The sequence below is a fragment of the Pinus tabuliformis genome, chromosome 1_2, assembly GCF_031772625.1.
Source record: "Pinus tabuliformis cultivar Carrire ecotype Pingquan chromosome 1_2, CPIR1, whole genome shotgun sequence".
Taxonomy (NCBI): domain Eukaryota; kingdom Viridiplantae; phylum Streptophyta; class Pinopsida; order Pinales; family Pinaceae; genus Pinus; species Pinus tabuliformis.
The window spans coordinates 147,760,036-147,777,115 of NC_142298.1; the positions used below are offsets into that span (position 1 = coordinate 147,760,036).

The 17,080-nt window shown below is 39.9% G+C and overlaps 1 protein-coding gene across 1 annotated transcript in view; it reads left to right on the forward strand.

The window, feature by feature from the left end:
* Positions 1-2,485: 2,485 nt before the first annotated feature.
* Positions 2,486-17,080, forward strand: part of LOC149204945 (uncharacterized) — a 165,392-nt gene continuing 150,797 nt past the window's right edge. Inside the window, exons 1-3 of the mRNA XM_089393391.1 lie at positions 2,486-2,613; positions 2,963-3,027; positions 3,953-4,014. Of these exons, the coding sequence (XP_089249517.1) occupies positions 2,594-2,613; positions 2,963-3,027; positions 3,953-4,014 (147 nt within the window). The 5' untranslated portion in view covers positions 2,486-2,593. The remainder of the gene's footprint in view (positions 2,614-2,962; positions 3,028-3,952; positions 4,015-17,080) is intronic.

The following is a 17,080-nucleotide window of genomic DNA, read 5'->3' on the forward strand; positions in this document are numbered from 1 at the left end:
TCCTGACCTTGCAATGGTGTTTCCTCTCTAGGTAGGAGTGGCTAAAGAACCACCCTATTAGGTGTTTCCAACCCCCAAGGGGAAGTAACATTTCCTCAGTCCACCTTTCAATCAATAGGTGTTATGTGAACAACAATGGAAACGAAGGGGAGAAGACTTCATGTCCAAGTGCCATGGTCAAAGGTACCAACATGATGGGGATTTAGATCCCGAGTATACAGATGTGAGGAGGGAGCAATGATGGATGCATGAGTTAGCAACCCGAGCTTTGTTTTTCCACCTCTATTGTGCGCCTTTCACTTTTTCTTGATTTTTATTTGTATTACTGCTCGTAGCTCAAAGGGTTAGAGTTTGCTTTGTATGATGTATAGCAATTGTATTGCTCCTTAATGATGAGGCAACTTATTTCTCATCAGGGTTGCACATGCAAGGGTTCCTTTCATGATGTATAGGAGCAATATGGTGCTAGGAACTAGGTGATGGCAATAATGAGTGAGGTAGAGCTCATGCTAAGCTTTTGCCCACGTGCTAATGTGTATGTCTCGACCATCTTTTGCATTTTGATATTCTTTTGATGGTTATTTTGCTTGTGGCCATTATATGCTTTTTCTATTCTTTTCGCTGCATCAGCCTCCCAAGTCCAAGTTTTGGGCCCTACCCAGGTATGTGGATGTATGGGTGCCAAATCCCAAAGAACCAGTGGTCAGTTGAATCTGAAGAATGGAGGTGGAATGAGGGCTTGTAATGTAAGATGGAAAGTCGTAGATATGGAATAGGGATAGATGGAACACACTATCTCAATTAAGGTTTCTCGTGTAGTGCCCCTCCTATACCCTTTGGGCCATTAGGTGAGGTTCCACTAGGCTAGAGTCAAAGATTAACCCTCCATTTAAGGTGAGGGAACAAGATCACAGTCAAAACCCCTCCTTCTTCCAGGTCACCCCATAGTCCATATCAAGAGCCCAAGTACAAACAAGCATAAGTACCTGATCGCAAAATGATTAAAGTACCTTTTGATCGGAGGCCCACCTTCATTCATGTGCTATTGCTGGATGGGTAAGGAGTCATATGGCTGATGCAGGTGGTGTTGATGAAGTGGGACGTTGTCATCGGCTAGTGGTGGTTGCCACGGGCAGCTTGCTAGTTGACTAGATGCAAAGTGGAAGAATTTTTTTGTCCTATTGGGTCACCCACTTTTGGTGGGTAACAGGGACATTCAAGAGTTCCTTTAATTTTAGATGAAACATTAGATGCTTGAAGAACTGTGTGATGGCTAATGAATGGGGTAGAGCTGATGCTAGGCTTTTGCCCATGTGTTAAATAAGTCTCAGCCGTCTTTTGCAGCTTACCTTTTCTTTCTATTGTGGCTTTATATGCTTTTATCGTTCTTTCAGCTACATCAACCTCTGCACCAAGTTACAGGTCCCTGACTCAAGGATGTGGATATAGGGTGCCAATCCCTATGACTAGTGACAATCATCCCAAAGAATGGATATGAAAAATAGGGAAGGATGGAAGGTGGTAAGTATGGATTACACTATACACGCTACATCAATCAGTGCCCCCTAGTATTGCCCTTCCTAAACCATAAGGTCTTAGAGGAGGTCCCATTGAACTAGAGTCGAAGGCAAACCTGGCAGGTAAAGTGTGGGAACAAGGATACAATCAGGAGCAGTGACTTCTTATGTGAATGCTGAAGGAAGGCTTGTCTGCACAGGATTGACGAACAGGGTAAAGAACCCTGGCAGATTATCGGAACAGGCACTACAGCATTGAAAATGATGCATTTAAGATATGCTACACTGCAAGAGGAGGAATCACTGCCACAGCATAAGCAGGGGCATGTAGCAGGACCCTCTTCGGACACTCAGGAAATGTAGTTGGCATTTCAATTGGCAGCTTCACTGAAAAACCATGACCACAAGAGTAATGAATTAAGATTTGACTTTTTGGTTCCAAATCTTCACATCTTGGCAAAAGTTATGTATTGAATTTTAATTATTGCACTAAAAGTGCACACTTTTTTGTAAATTCAGATATAAAGACTGTAAACGGGGAAAATATATTTAGATGTCAAACATATATTGCTCTCTATCAAGTATCTATCAGATTGGCAGAAGTAGAAGGAAGTGAGGGAAGCAGAGACTGCCGAATTTCAAGACTAGTAGGATATTATTTTGATTTTTAATTTTATAATTGAAAATAAAGAAGCATGTTTCTTGATTGTTACTTTGCCAAATTTTCTCTATTTGTCAGATCTAATATTCTTTTGCACATTTATTTTCTATTATTTTTTCATTTGCAATTAACTATAAATGAAATGCCGAATTTTGGAGTCTGGACTCTTATAAATGAGTTTCTTTGTTTAAAGCAGAGGTTAATATATAATGTTCGTGTGCAGATTGTCTTGAAGATAAGGAATAACTGTTGTTGAATGGTTGGTTCATCAGTTGCTTGTGACTAAGATCTATTGATTCTAAATTCATTCGTGGCTTTGTGAAATACTAAAGAAAAGTTCCATCCTTTGCAGTTAGATGATAAAGAAATTGAAGAGGTGATACCTGCAGCTGCTTATGCACTTGCCAAGAGACATATGCATCTAATTCTGAGCGGGTGAAAATTTAAAATCTTAAATTCCTTTAGTGTACCAGTCTTAAGTAGAATTGCAAAAATTACAATGGCTTCTCATGTTTGTTTATATAGAAAAGTATTTGAAAAAGAATAATTAGGAGTCAGGACTAGTAGTAGCTGTTACTGAAATTTTGAAAGATTGGAAAATTGCTAGAACAATCTGAACCTCTATGCTTTTTGTTGCATGAACAAGTTTTACAGTTGTTTTAAATCATGTAGCAGTAATATTAAGAGGAAAGCCCATATAGATTAGAATTATACGTGTCCGTTGATGGCAACTACTGAGTTCTCGTGTTTTATTTAATGAACTTTACACATGCTTGCCGTCCAGGTTTTGCTTTACAGCTAGAGGAGGATTCTGCTATTCTGAGGAAGATATAATAGAACTTGATGCTGGTATGAATTAAGTATGCACTTACATTTTATAATGTCTATCACCAACTGGAATTTTATTCTGTTACCATTATGAGGTTGATTGTTTCATACTCTTGTTTTCAGAGTATGCTTTATGAAGTCTATTGTTAGATTGAGGTTTGAAGAGTAATCCTTTAAGTGACTGGGTTGCTACTTTTCCTTGGGTAGTTAACTTTTTGTTAAAAATGCCAGTGCTAAATGTGAAGTTAGATTTTCCATGTGAATATAAGCAGTTGTACATTATAAACAGTCAAAGGACCAATGTGGGGATTTTGGCATTTAACAGAGCCTTCTTTGTAGTTTGTCACCCTTGAGTTGTGTCTTTTCTTAAATGGGGAACATGACTGTTGTTTATAGTAATCATATTTCGTTCATTATAGTTGTCATTTCTAATTGACTTTATTTGAATTAAATGGATATTAGTTTGTTGTTTCTTAACTTAAGATCTTGTGACTCAACTTTATGTGTGGGAAAGTGTTTCTCCTTTTGGTCATTACTTAAACTGATTGCTCTCTCCTTTCGACTAAATGTTGTATACATAGCGTTGAAGGTAGAAAGCGTTCATATGGGAGTTTTGTGCCCCATAGATTAATGGGTGAACTTGCCATTCAAATAGCTGCTAGAGGTCTTGTCTGTAGAAAGCACATTTGAGATTTGTATTACGGGGCACAGTTTGATATGTTGGCTCTTCTAGCATGGGTGGGAAAAGGAAGCAAAACCTTATACAGTAAATGTATGCTTTTCTGTAATTTTGTAATATAGGACTCACTTTTACAAGAAAAAGACATATTCCTGTTGGTGTGTCTATATCCTTTCAAAGTGGTAGGTCATAGTATACTTTCTGGTTAACAAGCTACATGCATGCGAAAGATAAGCTGAGGCAGACATCCTTGTATTTTCATTTCAGGATATGACCAGTGTTTAGGTGGCTCATTGGATGAAGGGGTGGAAGTTGCCAATTTCCAAGTGGTATGATTTGACCTTCTTTTAATAATATTGAACTAAGGACATTTCCAATCTAGTAATTTGTTTGAGATGTACTCTTCCCTTTTTTAATTGATACTGCTTTATGTCGTTATCTGTAGCCTATTCTATGTAAAACGGAGGTGACTCTTCAACACGTATTCCAATCCCATCATCTTTACTCAAAGAATTAGACAAAATTAGTTGATGTATCCGGTGTATAAAGTTTAAATAACAGGCTCCTCAGACACACACAAGAACAGAAGTCCAATTTTCTTCCATTATTTCAACTAGATTCAGATGCCAGAATGAATTTAATATAGGATTATAATTTATAATCTATTAGAATCCATGATTAAATATTCCAAATATTTGACGAGTTATCTGGACATCTTAATAATCATGGCAACAACTTGGAAGTTCTTGGGAAATGCTTAACGCACTGCTTCTACCAATGACTAATGCCAAAATTAACTGTTGATTGGATCTTCTCTCTTGACCAAGGCAGCATATATAAAAATGCGTGTTTTACATTCTCATATGTTTCACAAAAGGTAAAGTATTTAGCACAAAGGAATTTTGCAATGTCCCACCAAGACTCCAGGACGGGGAGACTCGGGTGCGGGGAGACGCACAAGGGGGTGTGTGGGAGTATCCTCAACTTTTAGGGAAATTTAGGGGGGACGTCGGGGTATATATATATTTTTTCCTTTTTAATATATATATATATAAAATTGATATTCAATAATGAAAGCATAAATACAATGATACATACATAATTGAATTAAATAATGAAATACATTGATCCATTCTCATCATCCTTACTAATACATACATGATTCATCCATAGACCACGAGATTCAATAACGAAATACTCCAATCCATATTCATTATTCATTATTCACCATTCTAGAATCTACATTGATTTAAAAATTAAATTCATCATTCATCATTCTAGATTCTAAATTGATTTAAAATTAGAATTCATCATTCATCATTCTAGAATCTAATTAGTACTAAGCAAAATAGACTATAATAGATACTGAAATCTGAATACTGGAATAGTAAATTGATATAACAAAAACTCAAAAACAGTGGAGTGATGAGCCTAAAAGTCACTCTAAAGTACAAAGAGGGCTTGGTGCTCTTGATTAAATACTAATTCCATACCCTTGTACATGACAAAATGCAATGGAAACATTGCAATCCATCGAATCTTGAATTCCTGAAAAACTAAGTCTGCTGGATTTTGAGTGAGATCTGAAATTCTACTTTCTCCATATGAAATCCAATGAGGTTGGAACCACTCTCAAACATCCTGAGTCATGGATGAAAATGAAAGATAAAAGAGAATGTCACTTTTACTTTAAGAATTTAACATTACCGTGAATGTCACTTTTACTTTAAAAATTTAACATTACCATGAATGTCACTTTTACTTTAAGAATTTAACATTACCATGAATTGCATAGCATTAGTAGGGAAATATAGTAAAATACTAGGTTTTCCCTATCATAAATCATTGTTTACAAGCAAATTTAACGGGGGATGCATAACTCATATTGAGAGGGGACGCCCAGGCGTCCCCCTTTTGGGGAGTCGTGTCCCCCACCCCCTTTTGGGGAGTTGCGTCCCCCACACTGGGGAAACGTCCCCACCACGTCTCCCCAAAAGAGGGACGTGGGGAAACGTTTCCCCAGATGTCCCCCCGTCTCGGGTGCGTGGGGTGTGAGGGGTGCATGCACCTGACCCTGGGGGACACGTCCCCGTGGAACACTAGAATTTTCTGGATGTAATTTGTCAAAACTACCAAAAACCTCTCCTTTTTGGACTTTTATCTCATTTGGAGGATTTCTTATTTTGTGTCATGCAATAGAGACTTAATCAGTGAATGTAGACTTGCATTTTGGATGTTTGATGATCACTTCAGTTAGGGATTGTTTGTGCTTATCTTGTAAATTTTATGGTCCAATCTAGTAGTGACACGTTGTCCTCTAATTTTTAATCTAGGAGTTGCTTTCACACTCTCACTTTGTACTTGTTACTACAAAATCTAGCAGGGCCCTAAGGGGGGAAAACCTTTGGGACAACTACTAGAGTAAGTGACAACAATGGGATAATGGCCCACTGTCACCACAACTAAGGTCCCCTGCTCTTTACGAACTTTCACCAATGGGAGGAGTCCTAGTATGATTGTGATCAACTATAATAGATATTCTAGGTTTGAGGGTTTAAGGTGATGGAACTAGAGCTCATTTAAAGAGAGGCTCAATAAAGGTATGAGGCAGCACAAGACCTAGGGTTTTGAGGTTTCTCATGGTAATAGGTATTCACAAGGTCAAGGCTTGAGAGAAGAAAGGGCTTTTTATGATTTATTCCAATGAATACTAAGCTCATACAACCCTCAAAGAAGTCCCCAAGCTGAGAGAGAAAGACCTAGGTTTTCCCTCTTGGAGTAGCAGCTAGGGAAAGAAATTTTATGGGTGAAACTCGGGTGGATGCCCACCAAACTTGTAGCATAGGTAGCCTAGGCCTGAGCTTGATGTTTGGACCCTCAAATTCTCAAAAAATCACCTCCCTAAAATTTCGCTACAAGCCCTATATTTCTGCCTTACCTTTAAGGGATTGAAATTTAGGAGGAGAAAATATGGAGAAAGAGGAGTTTGATCACCAAAATCCGTGGACTAGTGCCTAGTCCTTTGGGCAATGGAGTCTTGAGATGCTTAAGATAAGATAAAACATCTTCTAAGGAGGCTCGAAATTGATGCCCTAGATACCAATTTCAAACATTACCCTCGTCAAGATTTAATGGAGTTTCATGAAGAATTCAAAGACATTCATTCACTAGGAACATTCATTATATGCCTTGCATTGGATAACATATGCGATACTCTACTAGAAAAGCTTTCCAAATTTAATCTTCAACAATTTGGGCACAAATTCACATATTCTAAAGCAACAATTCCGTACATTAAACAACTTTCAAAGAAAAATTCCATGAACATTAAGCACGTACAAAGATACATGCAATATATCCATCCATCATTCAAGAAGAAGCTCCAAAGAAGAAAAGCGAATCATCTTCCACACATCGAAATGCATCAAAAGAATCTCCAATAGCTCCAAAGAAAAAGTGTGAGTTCTTTTACAAGAGAACCAATCCAAGTGTGATGATCATCTCTCACAAATGAAAGTGAGTTCTATTTATATGAGACCTTAGAGGTCGAATTATTAGCCCAAGGCCCCCTAACATTATAAAAATGTGCAAAATACAAGCCTTGGTCACAAGCCGACCAAGTAGCTTTTGAAATTATAAATTAGCCTTCCAAATGCTAGTCGAGTTGATGACGTCATGTTGATGTAGGGCTGTTGGAGGGCCACATTGAGTCCTCTAGGTGCTAAAATGAGAGAGAGGGCTCCATAAATCACCAATTAGGGGATGACCCCTAATTCTCCATGCAAGTCATCATGTGGGGCCCCAAAGTGGTTTTGGGGCACAAACGCTTGTCTCATGGGTCTCCTGATGATAGATAAGCCTGTATAATGCTCCAAATGAGGGCTCTGATGATGGTGCTTGCCCTCCCATGTCTCAAGGGTGAGACAAACCTCCTCTGGGCCTCGGATCAACTGCCACTCCATATGGTACGCTGGTTGGGCACACTAGTCCAAGTGCATCATCTCGTGAATAATGTGGGGCAATAAACAAACTGCTGAGGGTGTTGAGGGTGCCCATGGTGTGAAATGATGCTCTGCACATTTTGGGAGTCCCATGGCTCTCAATGTATCCCTTGCGGTGTCAATATGATCCTCTGGTGGACTTGGGCCCCAATTAAGTTGTCCAACCCATGATGAAACCACTTGCCAATACATATAATGTCCAATGCGCCTCCTCACCTTTAGGTACAATAATTCATTAGTGCATATAAGTGAAACAAGCTTGTTTATCAAGGGCATAGTGAGACTTTATATGGGGTTTTCCTTTGAAATTTGGGGATTTGAGCTCGAAGTAGTGTTACCTCCCTAGGTAGGAGTGGCTAATAAACGATCTTATTGTTGGAAAATGTAACTAGGTTCAGTCTTCATTAATGTATTTGAGTCATCATGTAATGTACTTGTCAAAAGAATAAAGAAAGAATTTTTTTATTATGACTTATTAAAGGATGGGTTTGATGCTTGGGTCATCATGTTTTAGGTCAAAGTCCCCATTGAGAACTTCTAGGATTTATTCTGAGTTAATATAGTCATTGTACTTTTAAAGAGACCCTTCTTGGGATTTCAAATCATGTAGAAAGGTTAAGTATTGAGTCAAATATGAATTATGTTACCTCCACACCAAGTTGGCCTTAAGATGATCAAGTCGGCCTCAAGGAAGGCTATTAGACCTCACCCAAACGCTATATATGAAGCACTTTGAATTCCATTTGAAGCATATTCAACTCAAGCAAGTTCGATATCTCTTGATGCTGGGAAAAAGTGCGAAGTAGAGGAAAGAAGGCAAAAGGAGTGCAAGTTTGGTCTAGGAGAAGGAAGGAATGAAAACTGAAGTTTTTGTCCATCTATCTCTATCTCTCTCATGCCCTGGTTTGGAAGATCGAAGTTCTCTTGTTGATGCCATATGTTGAAATTGCTAAGTCTGACACATTAGAAATCCCTACTGCATTATCTGGTTTATTATCTCCTACTTGTTCTTTCCATTAACAAGTTATTTATAAATAATAGATATAAATACCGAAATAAACACAAATGCAGGCTTAACACATATACAGATCAACAACTGAAATAACTGAGACAATCACACAAGGGAAACCATTATTTTTGGACAAATTTCCCCAGAAAAACCCAATGCGGGAAAACCGATGCAACAAATATGAGGGTTTTATTATTATGCAGTTTTTGAATACAACTAGGTGCCAAAATTAGCTCACCCTTCAGAGAATTTCCTTGGCAGAAGTACCTCTCCTCAGAAACAGATATTTCAGCTGACTAGCAACCAGATGATGAGCCCCACAATGTCTGTTCCTTAGCTGGACAATGAAAGCTGCTCCAAGTTTCCCTCTGGAATTGCGTCACCCATTAGAGACTGCGTCACCCACAAGAGACTGCGTCACCCTCCTACGGCTCTGCGTCAGCTCACCAACACTCTGTCTGCCCCACAAAAATCGCCTAGTGCAACTCCTTAGACCTCTGCGTCAATTCTGCTAGTCTCTGCATCAGCCTGTGTTAGCCAATGTTCCACCAAGTCTCCGGGACGGGAGACGTGGGTGCGGGGAGACGCACAAAGGGGACGTGTGGGAGAACCCTGAAATTTTAGGGAAATTTAGGGGAGACGGGGAGACGTCGAGGTATATATAATATAATTTTTAATTATATATATTATAAATTTATATATATGTATATAATTTTGAAATTTTCATGTTCATATTCATTGTTCAATAATGCTAATTCATCAAGATTCAATACCATAAGATTCAATAATAAAATTCAATATGAAATTCAAATATTCAAATACAATGTACATTGATCCATATCAATTATCATTCATCAATCATCATTCTATAATTTACATCATTCTACAATTTACATTGAAAACCAAAATAATAACTGAAACTAACATATATTCCAAACAGTTGTTTCTATATGATTAAATAAAAAAGTTATAAATAAATTAACTTCTAATATATCTGACCAACCTCCGCTATTTCGCTTTGGTTTTCACTAAAAGAATGACGATAGATGAACCACATACCTGTAATCTTACGATGCTCTTATTTTGTTCACGGTCTAGAGGTTGGAAAACAAGATACTCATCAATGCGATTCATGAACTCAGGGCGGAATGTCGTTTGAGCCACTTCCATAACCCTGTTCTTCATTCTCTCATACAGTTCCTCTTTTGAGCCAGGTTCATCATCAAGCCTACTTAGAATGTACTGAGAACCAATGTTTGAAGTCATAATAATGACAGTGTTGGTGAAGCTTACAGTTCGACCGTGAGAATCAGTGACCCTTCCGTCATCTAAAATCTGAAGTAGAATATTGAAGGCATCTGTATGTGCCTTCTCAATTTCATCAAACAGAATAATTGCATAAGGCCTTCTACGTATAGACTCAGTCAACTGTCCCCCTTCTTCATAACCCACATACCCTGGTGGTGCTCCAATTAGCCTTGAAACTGCATGCTTCTCCATGTATTCACTCATGTCAATCCTCACTAGAGCTTCATCAGTATTAAATAAATAGGATGCAAGAGCCTTAGCTAATTCTGTTTTTCCAACACCTGTTGGGCAACGACTGCTAAGTGCTAACAGCAAGCCGCTGCGTGGAGAAGAGTGAGGATGCGCTGAAGCTCTCGTGGGCGCAGTGAGAGCAGATGGAAGAAAAAAATGCGTTGAGGTAAGAGCATAATGAATGGCGGCAGAATGAAAACTTGAAAAGTGGAGTTAACCCTAACTTGTTCATGTAATCTTTTATTTGTAATTGTTAATTTAGTTTATTTTTATTTTTTATGTTTTTTTAATAAATTAATTTTCATTTTTTTTATTTTTTATTTTGGTTTATAAAGGGTAATTAGACAAAAATGAAGGGGGGACGCCCAGAAGAACCCCATTTTGGGGGGGACGCCCAGAAGAACCCCATTTTTGGGGGGGACACCCAGAAGAACCCCATTCGGGGAGTCGAGTCTCCCACATTGGAGAAACGCACCCCCTTGCGTCTCCCCGAGTCTCCCCAAAAGGGGGACGTGGGGAAATGCACCCCCAAGAGTCTCCCCGTCCCAGGTGCGTGGGGTACGAGGGGTGCGCGCACCCCACCCTGGGGGACGCGTCCCCGTGGAACACTGGTGTTAGCTCACCAACACTCTGTCTGCCCCACAAAAATCGCCTAGTGCAACTCCTCAGCCCTCTGCGTCAACTCTGCTAGCCTCTGCATCAGCCTGTGTCAGCTCTGATAGCTTTTGCGTCCTAAGTGCTGTCCCTCCAAGCTCTTGCGTCAGCTCTGGTTGCCTTTGCGTCAGCCCAGGCTGCCTCTACGCTGTTTCTCCGACACTATCTTTGCCTCTCTGCTATCTCGGCCTCGTGCCGAACTGCCCGTTGCTGCAACAGATCACTAGTTCGATTCTCTCAGCAAATCCTACTCCTGAAAAATCGAACTCACTAATCAATTTGGTGTATCTCCAACTGACCCTCAAGCCTCCTCTTATACGTTTCCTGTTGAGTCTTCAACGGTCGAGATTAGGTCCCTAATCAATGACAAAGATTAGATTTGACTTGATCCTTGTCTCTTGGAACCTTCTAACCCTAAATTATATTAATATAGATTAATATTTTAATTTTCCAAGTTTATACTTAGGACTCCATTAAAACTATTAATCATTTTAATATCTCCTCATCCGGGTAGAATTTCTCCAAATGATTTCTGGGTTTTGGAGATCTCATTGCTTTAGCTTCTCCACCAGTTTTCATGGCTAGAGCACATCTGATGCTACCACAAATCAACACTCCCTCTTAGCGAGGAATGTGCTCTAGTAATGTTTCACCATGGAAACATCACATTGATCCTTCGGACAGTACCTGTGCTGATGCTTGGCTTGCTGCCTCACATCATCTGCACTGCTGCTTCTTGTACTGCAGCCCATGACATTGCCACTGTTACATCTGTACTGCAACTCCCTCTGAATATGCTGCCCCTAGCACTGCCATTGCTAAGTGCTACACTGCAACTCAGTTACCGAGAAGTAGGTAACTAACTTCTCCCAAATACTTACATCCCAGTCAGTCTCGAAGCCTTGTGAAACTGAAGCTGCCTCTGCTGCCATCTTGTGCTCCCTCTACTGCCACTGCGTTGCTGCATAAACCTTTGTGCCTCTTGCACTACTGCAACCTCTACTGTGTTGCATCAGATTTCTGCACCCAAGCACTGCCTTGTTGCTCCACTACACTTTGCTCCACCCGACCCCTGTCATCCAGCTATTGTCGTTAAGGGCTCCCATAGCCGGATATGATCCAAGAGTTTGGGCACCTCAAGGATCCTGCCCCTAGTATGTAGTCCACCTGACTACAACTCGATGTCTCCCCACCTCTTCCCTAGAGGTGTATGAGCACTCATGGCATAATCGTCATTAGTCTCGACCTCTTTCTCCGCCTTAGCTGGATCTGCCTTTGAATCAAAAGCCTCTCCCTTGTTTTTCTTATTGGGACACTAGGGTGCATAATGTCCCAGTTCCCCACAATGGAAGCACTTCACCTTGGAGATGTCCTTTTTCTTCCTCTTCCCTTGCAGCCTTGCAGACGCTAGAGCTGCATCCTCCTCCTCCTCTTTCTTGATTCGACCTCCCTTGTCACTACTCCCTGCCTTAGTCATCCTCCTAATCTCTTCCTGGCGAAGAGCTGCCCACATCTCCTCCCAACCGGGAAGAGTAGCCCTACCCAAAATACTTTGGACAAATGTCTCCCACTCTTCGGAGACTACATTTAGGGCAATCCTGACCATAAATTCTAGATCTGGTGTAGACCCCATGGAAGTAAGTTGGTCGCGAATCTCTTGCAACCTGAGAAGGAATGGATCTATCTGCTCCCCCTTCTACATTTGATATGATCGCAACTGATTCTCCAATAGCATCTTCCGCTGCACGGAAAAGCCCTGGTATAAGGTGGTTAGGGTGTCCCACATATCCTTTGTTGTGTTCTTTTCAGCGATATGTGGTATGACATGATCTTTGACCCCATCTAGGATCATGCACTTCATCCTCGCCAACACCTCCTCATACTTCTTATTCTCAGCTTGGTCAACTGGGATAACCACTACTTTCAAGGCAAAGTTCTTGCTATGATGTCGATCTAGGACTGCCAAGATCTTGGCCTTCCAGATGACAAAGTTGGAAGCTTCGTCCAACCTGTTCTGATCCCTCATTCCGTTTACTGCCATTTCAACTCCTCTTTTGGACTCCCTCTGAGTCTCGATTCCCCTTCTGGAAATCTCCCTTTGAGTCCTGATTTCCCTTCTGGAAATCCTATGGCCAACTGTCAAACCGCTCCTCTCCAATCCTCCTTGCAACTGCAACTCGGATCTAGATTCCTTGGCTAGAAATCCGTCGAGGTAGTGATTCCCTCTACCTTGGTTCCGTCTCCTTAGACATTGTTCTGTATCGACAGAAACAACATCCCACCAGCTCCTCAAATCACAATCTGCCCACAGCTCCCCAAGCCCCAACAACCGAAGAAACTGAGCCTTTCAGGGTCTGTGCAATCTCCACAATGGCTGAATCTGCACCTCTTGGCCACAGAATTGATCCTTCCTAGTTGAGAAAGATGACTAGGCATTGCGTAGATCTGATCTGCCCCTCTGCCTCTGTGCTGACCCTCTTCCCGACTCGAAATGATGACGCAAGCTCTGCGTCACTTCCTCTCTAGCTGCTTCTGCTTTGGAACAACGTTGTCTCTCGAGACCGCTGCTACTGCTGTAAATTCTTCAGATTACTGCTGGTGCCTTTAGTTCTCCTGTGATCTGCAATGCTCTAATACCATGTTGAAATTTCTAAGTTTGACACATTAGAAATCCCTACTGCATTATTTGGTTTATTATCTCCTACTTGTTCTTTCCATTAACAAGTTAATTCTGCGTCAGCTCACCAACACTCAGTCTGCCCCAGGAAAATCACTCAGCGCAGCTCCTCAGCCTCTGCATCAGCTTGCGTCAACTCTGCTAGCTTCTACATCAGCTCTGCGTCCTCATCGTTGGCCCTCCAAGCTCATGCGTCATCTTTGGCTGCCTCTACGTCAGCCCAGGCTTCCTCTGTGTCAACCCAGGCTGCCTCTGTGCTATCTCTCCAACACTATTTCTACCTCTCTACTATGTATTCTCGGCCTCGTGCCAAACTGCACCTCGCTACAACAGATCACTGGTTCGATTCTCTTAGCAAACCCTGCTCCAGAAAATCGAACTGACTGATCAATTTGGTGTATCTCCAGCGGACCCTCAAGCCTCCTCTTATACTTTTCCTGTTGAGTCTTCAACAGCCGAGATTAAGTCCCTAATCAACGACTAAGATTAGATTTGGCTTGATCGTCGCCTCTTGGAACCTTTTAACCCAAAATTATATTAATACACATTAATATTTTGATTTTCCTAAGTTTATGCTTAGGACTCCATTAAAAATATTAATTATTTTAATATCTCCTCATTTGGGTAGAATTTCTCCAGACGATTTTTGGGTTTTGGAGATCTCATTGCTTTAGCCTCTCCACCAATTTTCATTGCTAGAGCACATCCGATGCTACCACAAATCAACACCGTAGTCTATTGCTGCATGTTGCTGTTGCTGTAGGTTGAAGTTGCTATTGTTGGATGCTGCTGCCTGAGGAAGTTGTATTGGGCCTAGATCGAAAGTTTTAAGTGAAGATCGAAGTCTCCAAAGAAAGGTCGAAGTTGCTGGGTCGAAGAAAGAGTTGCTACTGTTGCTGCTCCTGCCAGGTCAAGTAGGATCATCTGCAAGAGAAGAGGAAGGCTGACTTGGTGTGGAGGAAAGTTTTGTTTCAAGGTTTAGAGTCTTGGAATATCTCCGGAAAACTATTGAAGGAAGAATTAATAATTGGGTTTCCCCTAGAGAGGGGTTTTGCCCTGGCTGAGAGCCTATATTTGGTGTCCATTGTTTTATGTGCTATTGCTTTGGTAATTGCTTGATGAACTAAAACAAAGAAGATATAAAGAAACCTAATAAGAAATCAAGAACATCACAAGTAATTATCAAGTATAAGAAAATCTTTTTGCCTTTCTGATTTTCTAACATGGTATTAGAGCTTTGGTGAAGAAAGAAGAAAAAGGAAGTCTCAAGCACTTGATCAAGGAATCATTCAAAAAGATTACTCAAGGGAAGAAGTCTGCTATCTTCAAAGACAATGTCTAATACAATCAAGGGAGAAAACAAACTTGAAGGAGCCTCAAACTACAGGTCTTGGCAGAAGAGGATTGACTACATCCTTGAAAAGAATAAGGTACTAGACTTGGTTAAAGGAAAAATAAAGAGGCCTACAAATGACTCTAGTGATGCTGATAAAGTGAAGTTCAAAGAAGTAGAATTAGTGGCCATGACCCTAATGGTAGAAGGAATAAAGTACAACCTTGTCCCGTTTATAGCCAACATTAATCATGCTCAAGAAATGTATGAGGCCGTGTCAAAATTATTCACTATTAAGAACATTAGTCAAGTAGCAAGCTTGAAGAATGAACTAAGGACCACAAAGATGACTAAAGAAGACACAGTGGCCTCCTTCTTTGTGAGGATAGCAAGAATCATAGATCATCTTTTGGCCATTGATGAAATTGTTCCAGACAAAGAACTCGTGATCACTGCTCTATTAGGATTGCCACCTACTTCGGGTGCATTTGTTGTAGGACTTAACAGTTGGAAAGAAGTTCCCACTTTTGAAGAACTATGGACTGCTTGCAATAAAGAGGAATTAAGGATCTCACTAGTTGCCAATCCTGAAGGAGTTTCAAATGCCTACACTTCTCAACACAAAGGAAACTTCAAGAAATTGAAAGGACCAAGAAAGAAAGTTGACATGTCCAAAGGAGAATGCTATCAATGTCATAGCAAGGGTCACTACAGAGTGACTATCCCGAAAATCCAAGAAATAAGAAGAGAGAGAGATCATGATAACATCGCTGAAGAAGAAGATCCAAAGAAAGCCAAACTCGAAGAATCTGACATAAGAAACTTACACTACTAGGTATTTTGCTTTTAGTCTTAGATATCCTATTTTGTATTTTTGATGTTTAGAATTTATAGGTTTTTAACATGTTTTTGGAAAATAAATTTTCTTTTGTTTTAATAAGTTTATAGGTATCCCTCAAGCTTTGGAGGGAGCCCTCAACATCTCCCAAAGATAAGCATCTCATTTCTTAACAGTGTTTGGTTTCATGTACTCATTTAAGTTTTGATTATATTAAATACTAATCACCATTCTCCCTCTATTGTCTTGATTAGGAAAACATCTGCTACATCCTCAAGGAATATGGAATAGAGCCTCACAAGACAAGGTTTGTGATTTCTTTATAATAAATGATTATTCATTTGATAATCTAACATCGTTATGTCTAGCTACATTGAATCATAAGGATTCTTGTCTTGGGTGATTCATCACTTGATAAATCTACCCTCCTCATATTCTTAATTGATTTTATAGAACCCTAGATAACCTATCTGGAAAACCCTAACCTAAGGGTATGATGATTTAATGTTTGAAACCCTAAAACTACTTAGGGTTATTGGGAAATGCCATTTGAAGTTTTTGTTGAGGATGTCATGTTTGGGATTTCGGTATGATCATGAAAACCTAACTTGCTAGGGTTAAAATGATGTTGTCTGAAATCTCGAACCTTTGAAGTTCTGGTAAAGTAGGGTTTGCTATGTTATCAATTGAAACCCTAGATCATTAGGGTTTGGTTGGGTCTAAAAGCAAAACCCTTGTTATATATTTAGGGTTCTACGAATGAAACCGTAGGTATGTGTCCATTTGGTTGAAACCCTAGCCTGTTCTAGGTTGGTATATGTCTAACATATTAATATTGCTTGACATATGTTATGCTTATGATTGATGATAGATTCCTAGATATGTGTGTTGACCTAATTATTGTTGGTCATATATAAGCCCTTGTTTGAGTTTTGTAGGATGATGCTTTGAAAATCTAGGGTTTTGCAACTAAACCCTAGTAGTAGTTAATTTCTCTAGTATGTGTGATATGACAATTTGGAATCTATGAATCTATATAGTGATCGCTGAGAATTTGTAGATGAAAATATAGGGTTTACATCAAACCCTAGTAGATGCTAGTCATGATGTTGATTGAGCTGTAATCATTTCTTTATTGTTGAGTCTATTGCATGAAATCTAGGATATGTATAAAATCCTAGTGAGGAGTCTAACATATGAATTTTGATAGTTGTTAGACACATTACTTGTTTGAATTGTTTCTAGGGTTTGTTATATAAACTTGTCATATCGTTGAAAGAATATCGAAACTCTAGATGAGTTTAAATATTTTCAGTTGTTGATGTGATTTAGGGTTTGTAACTA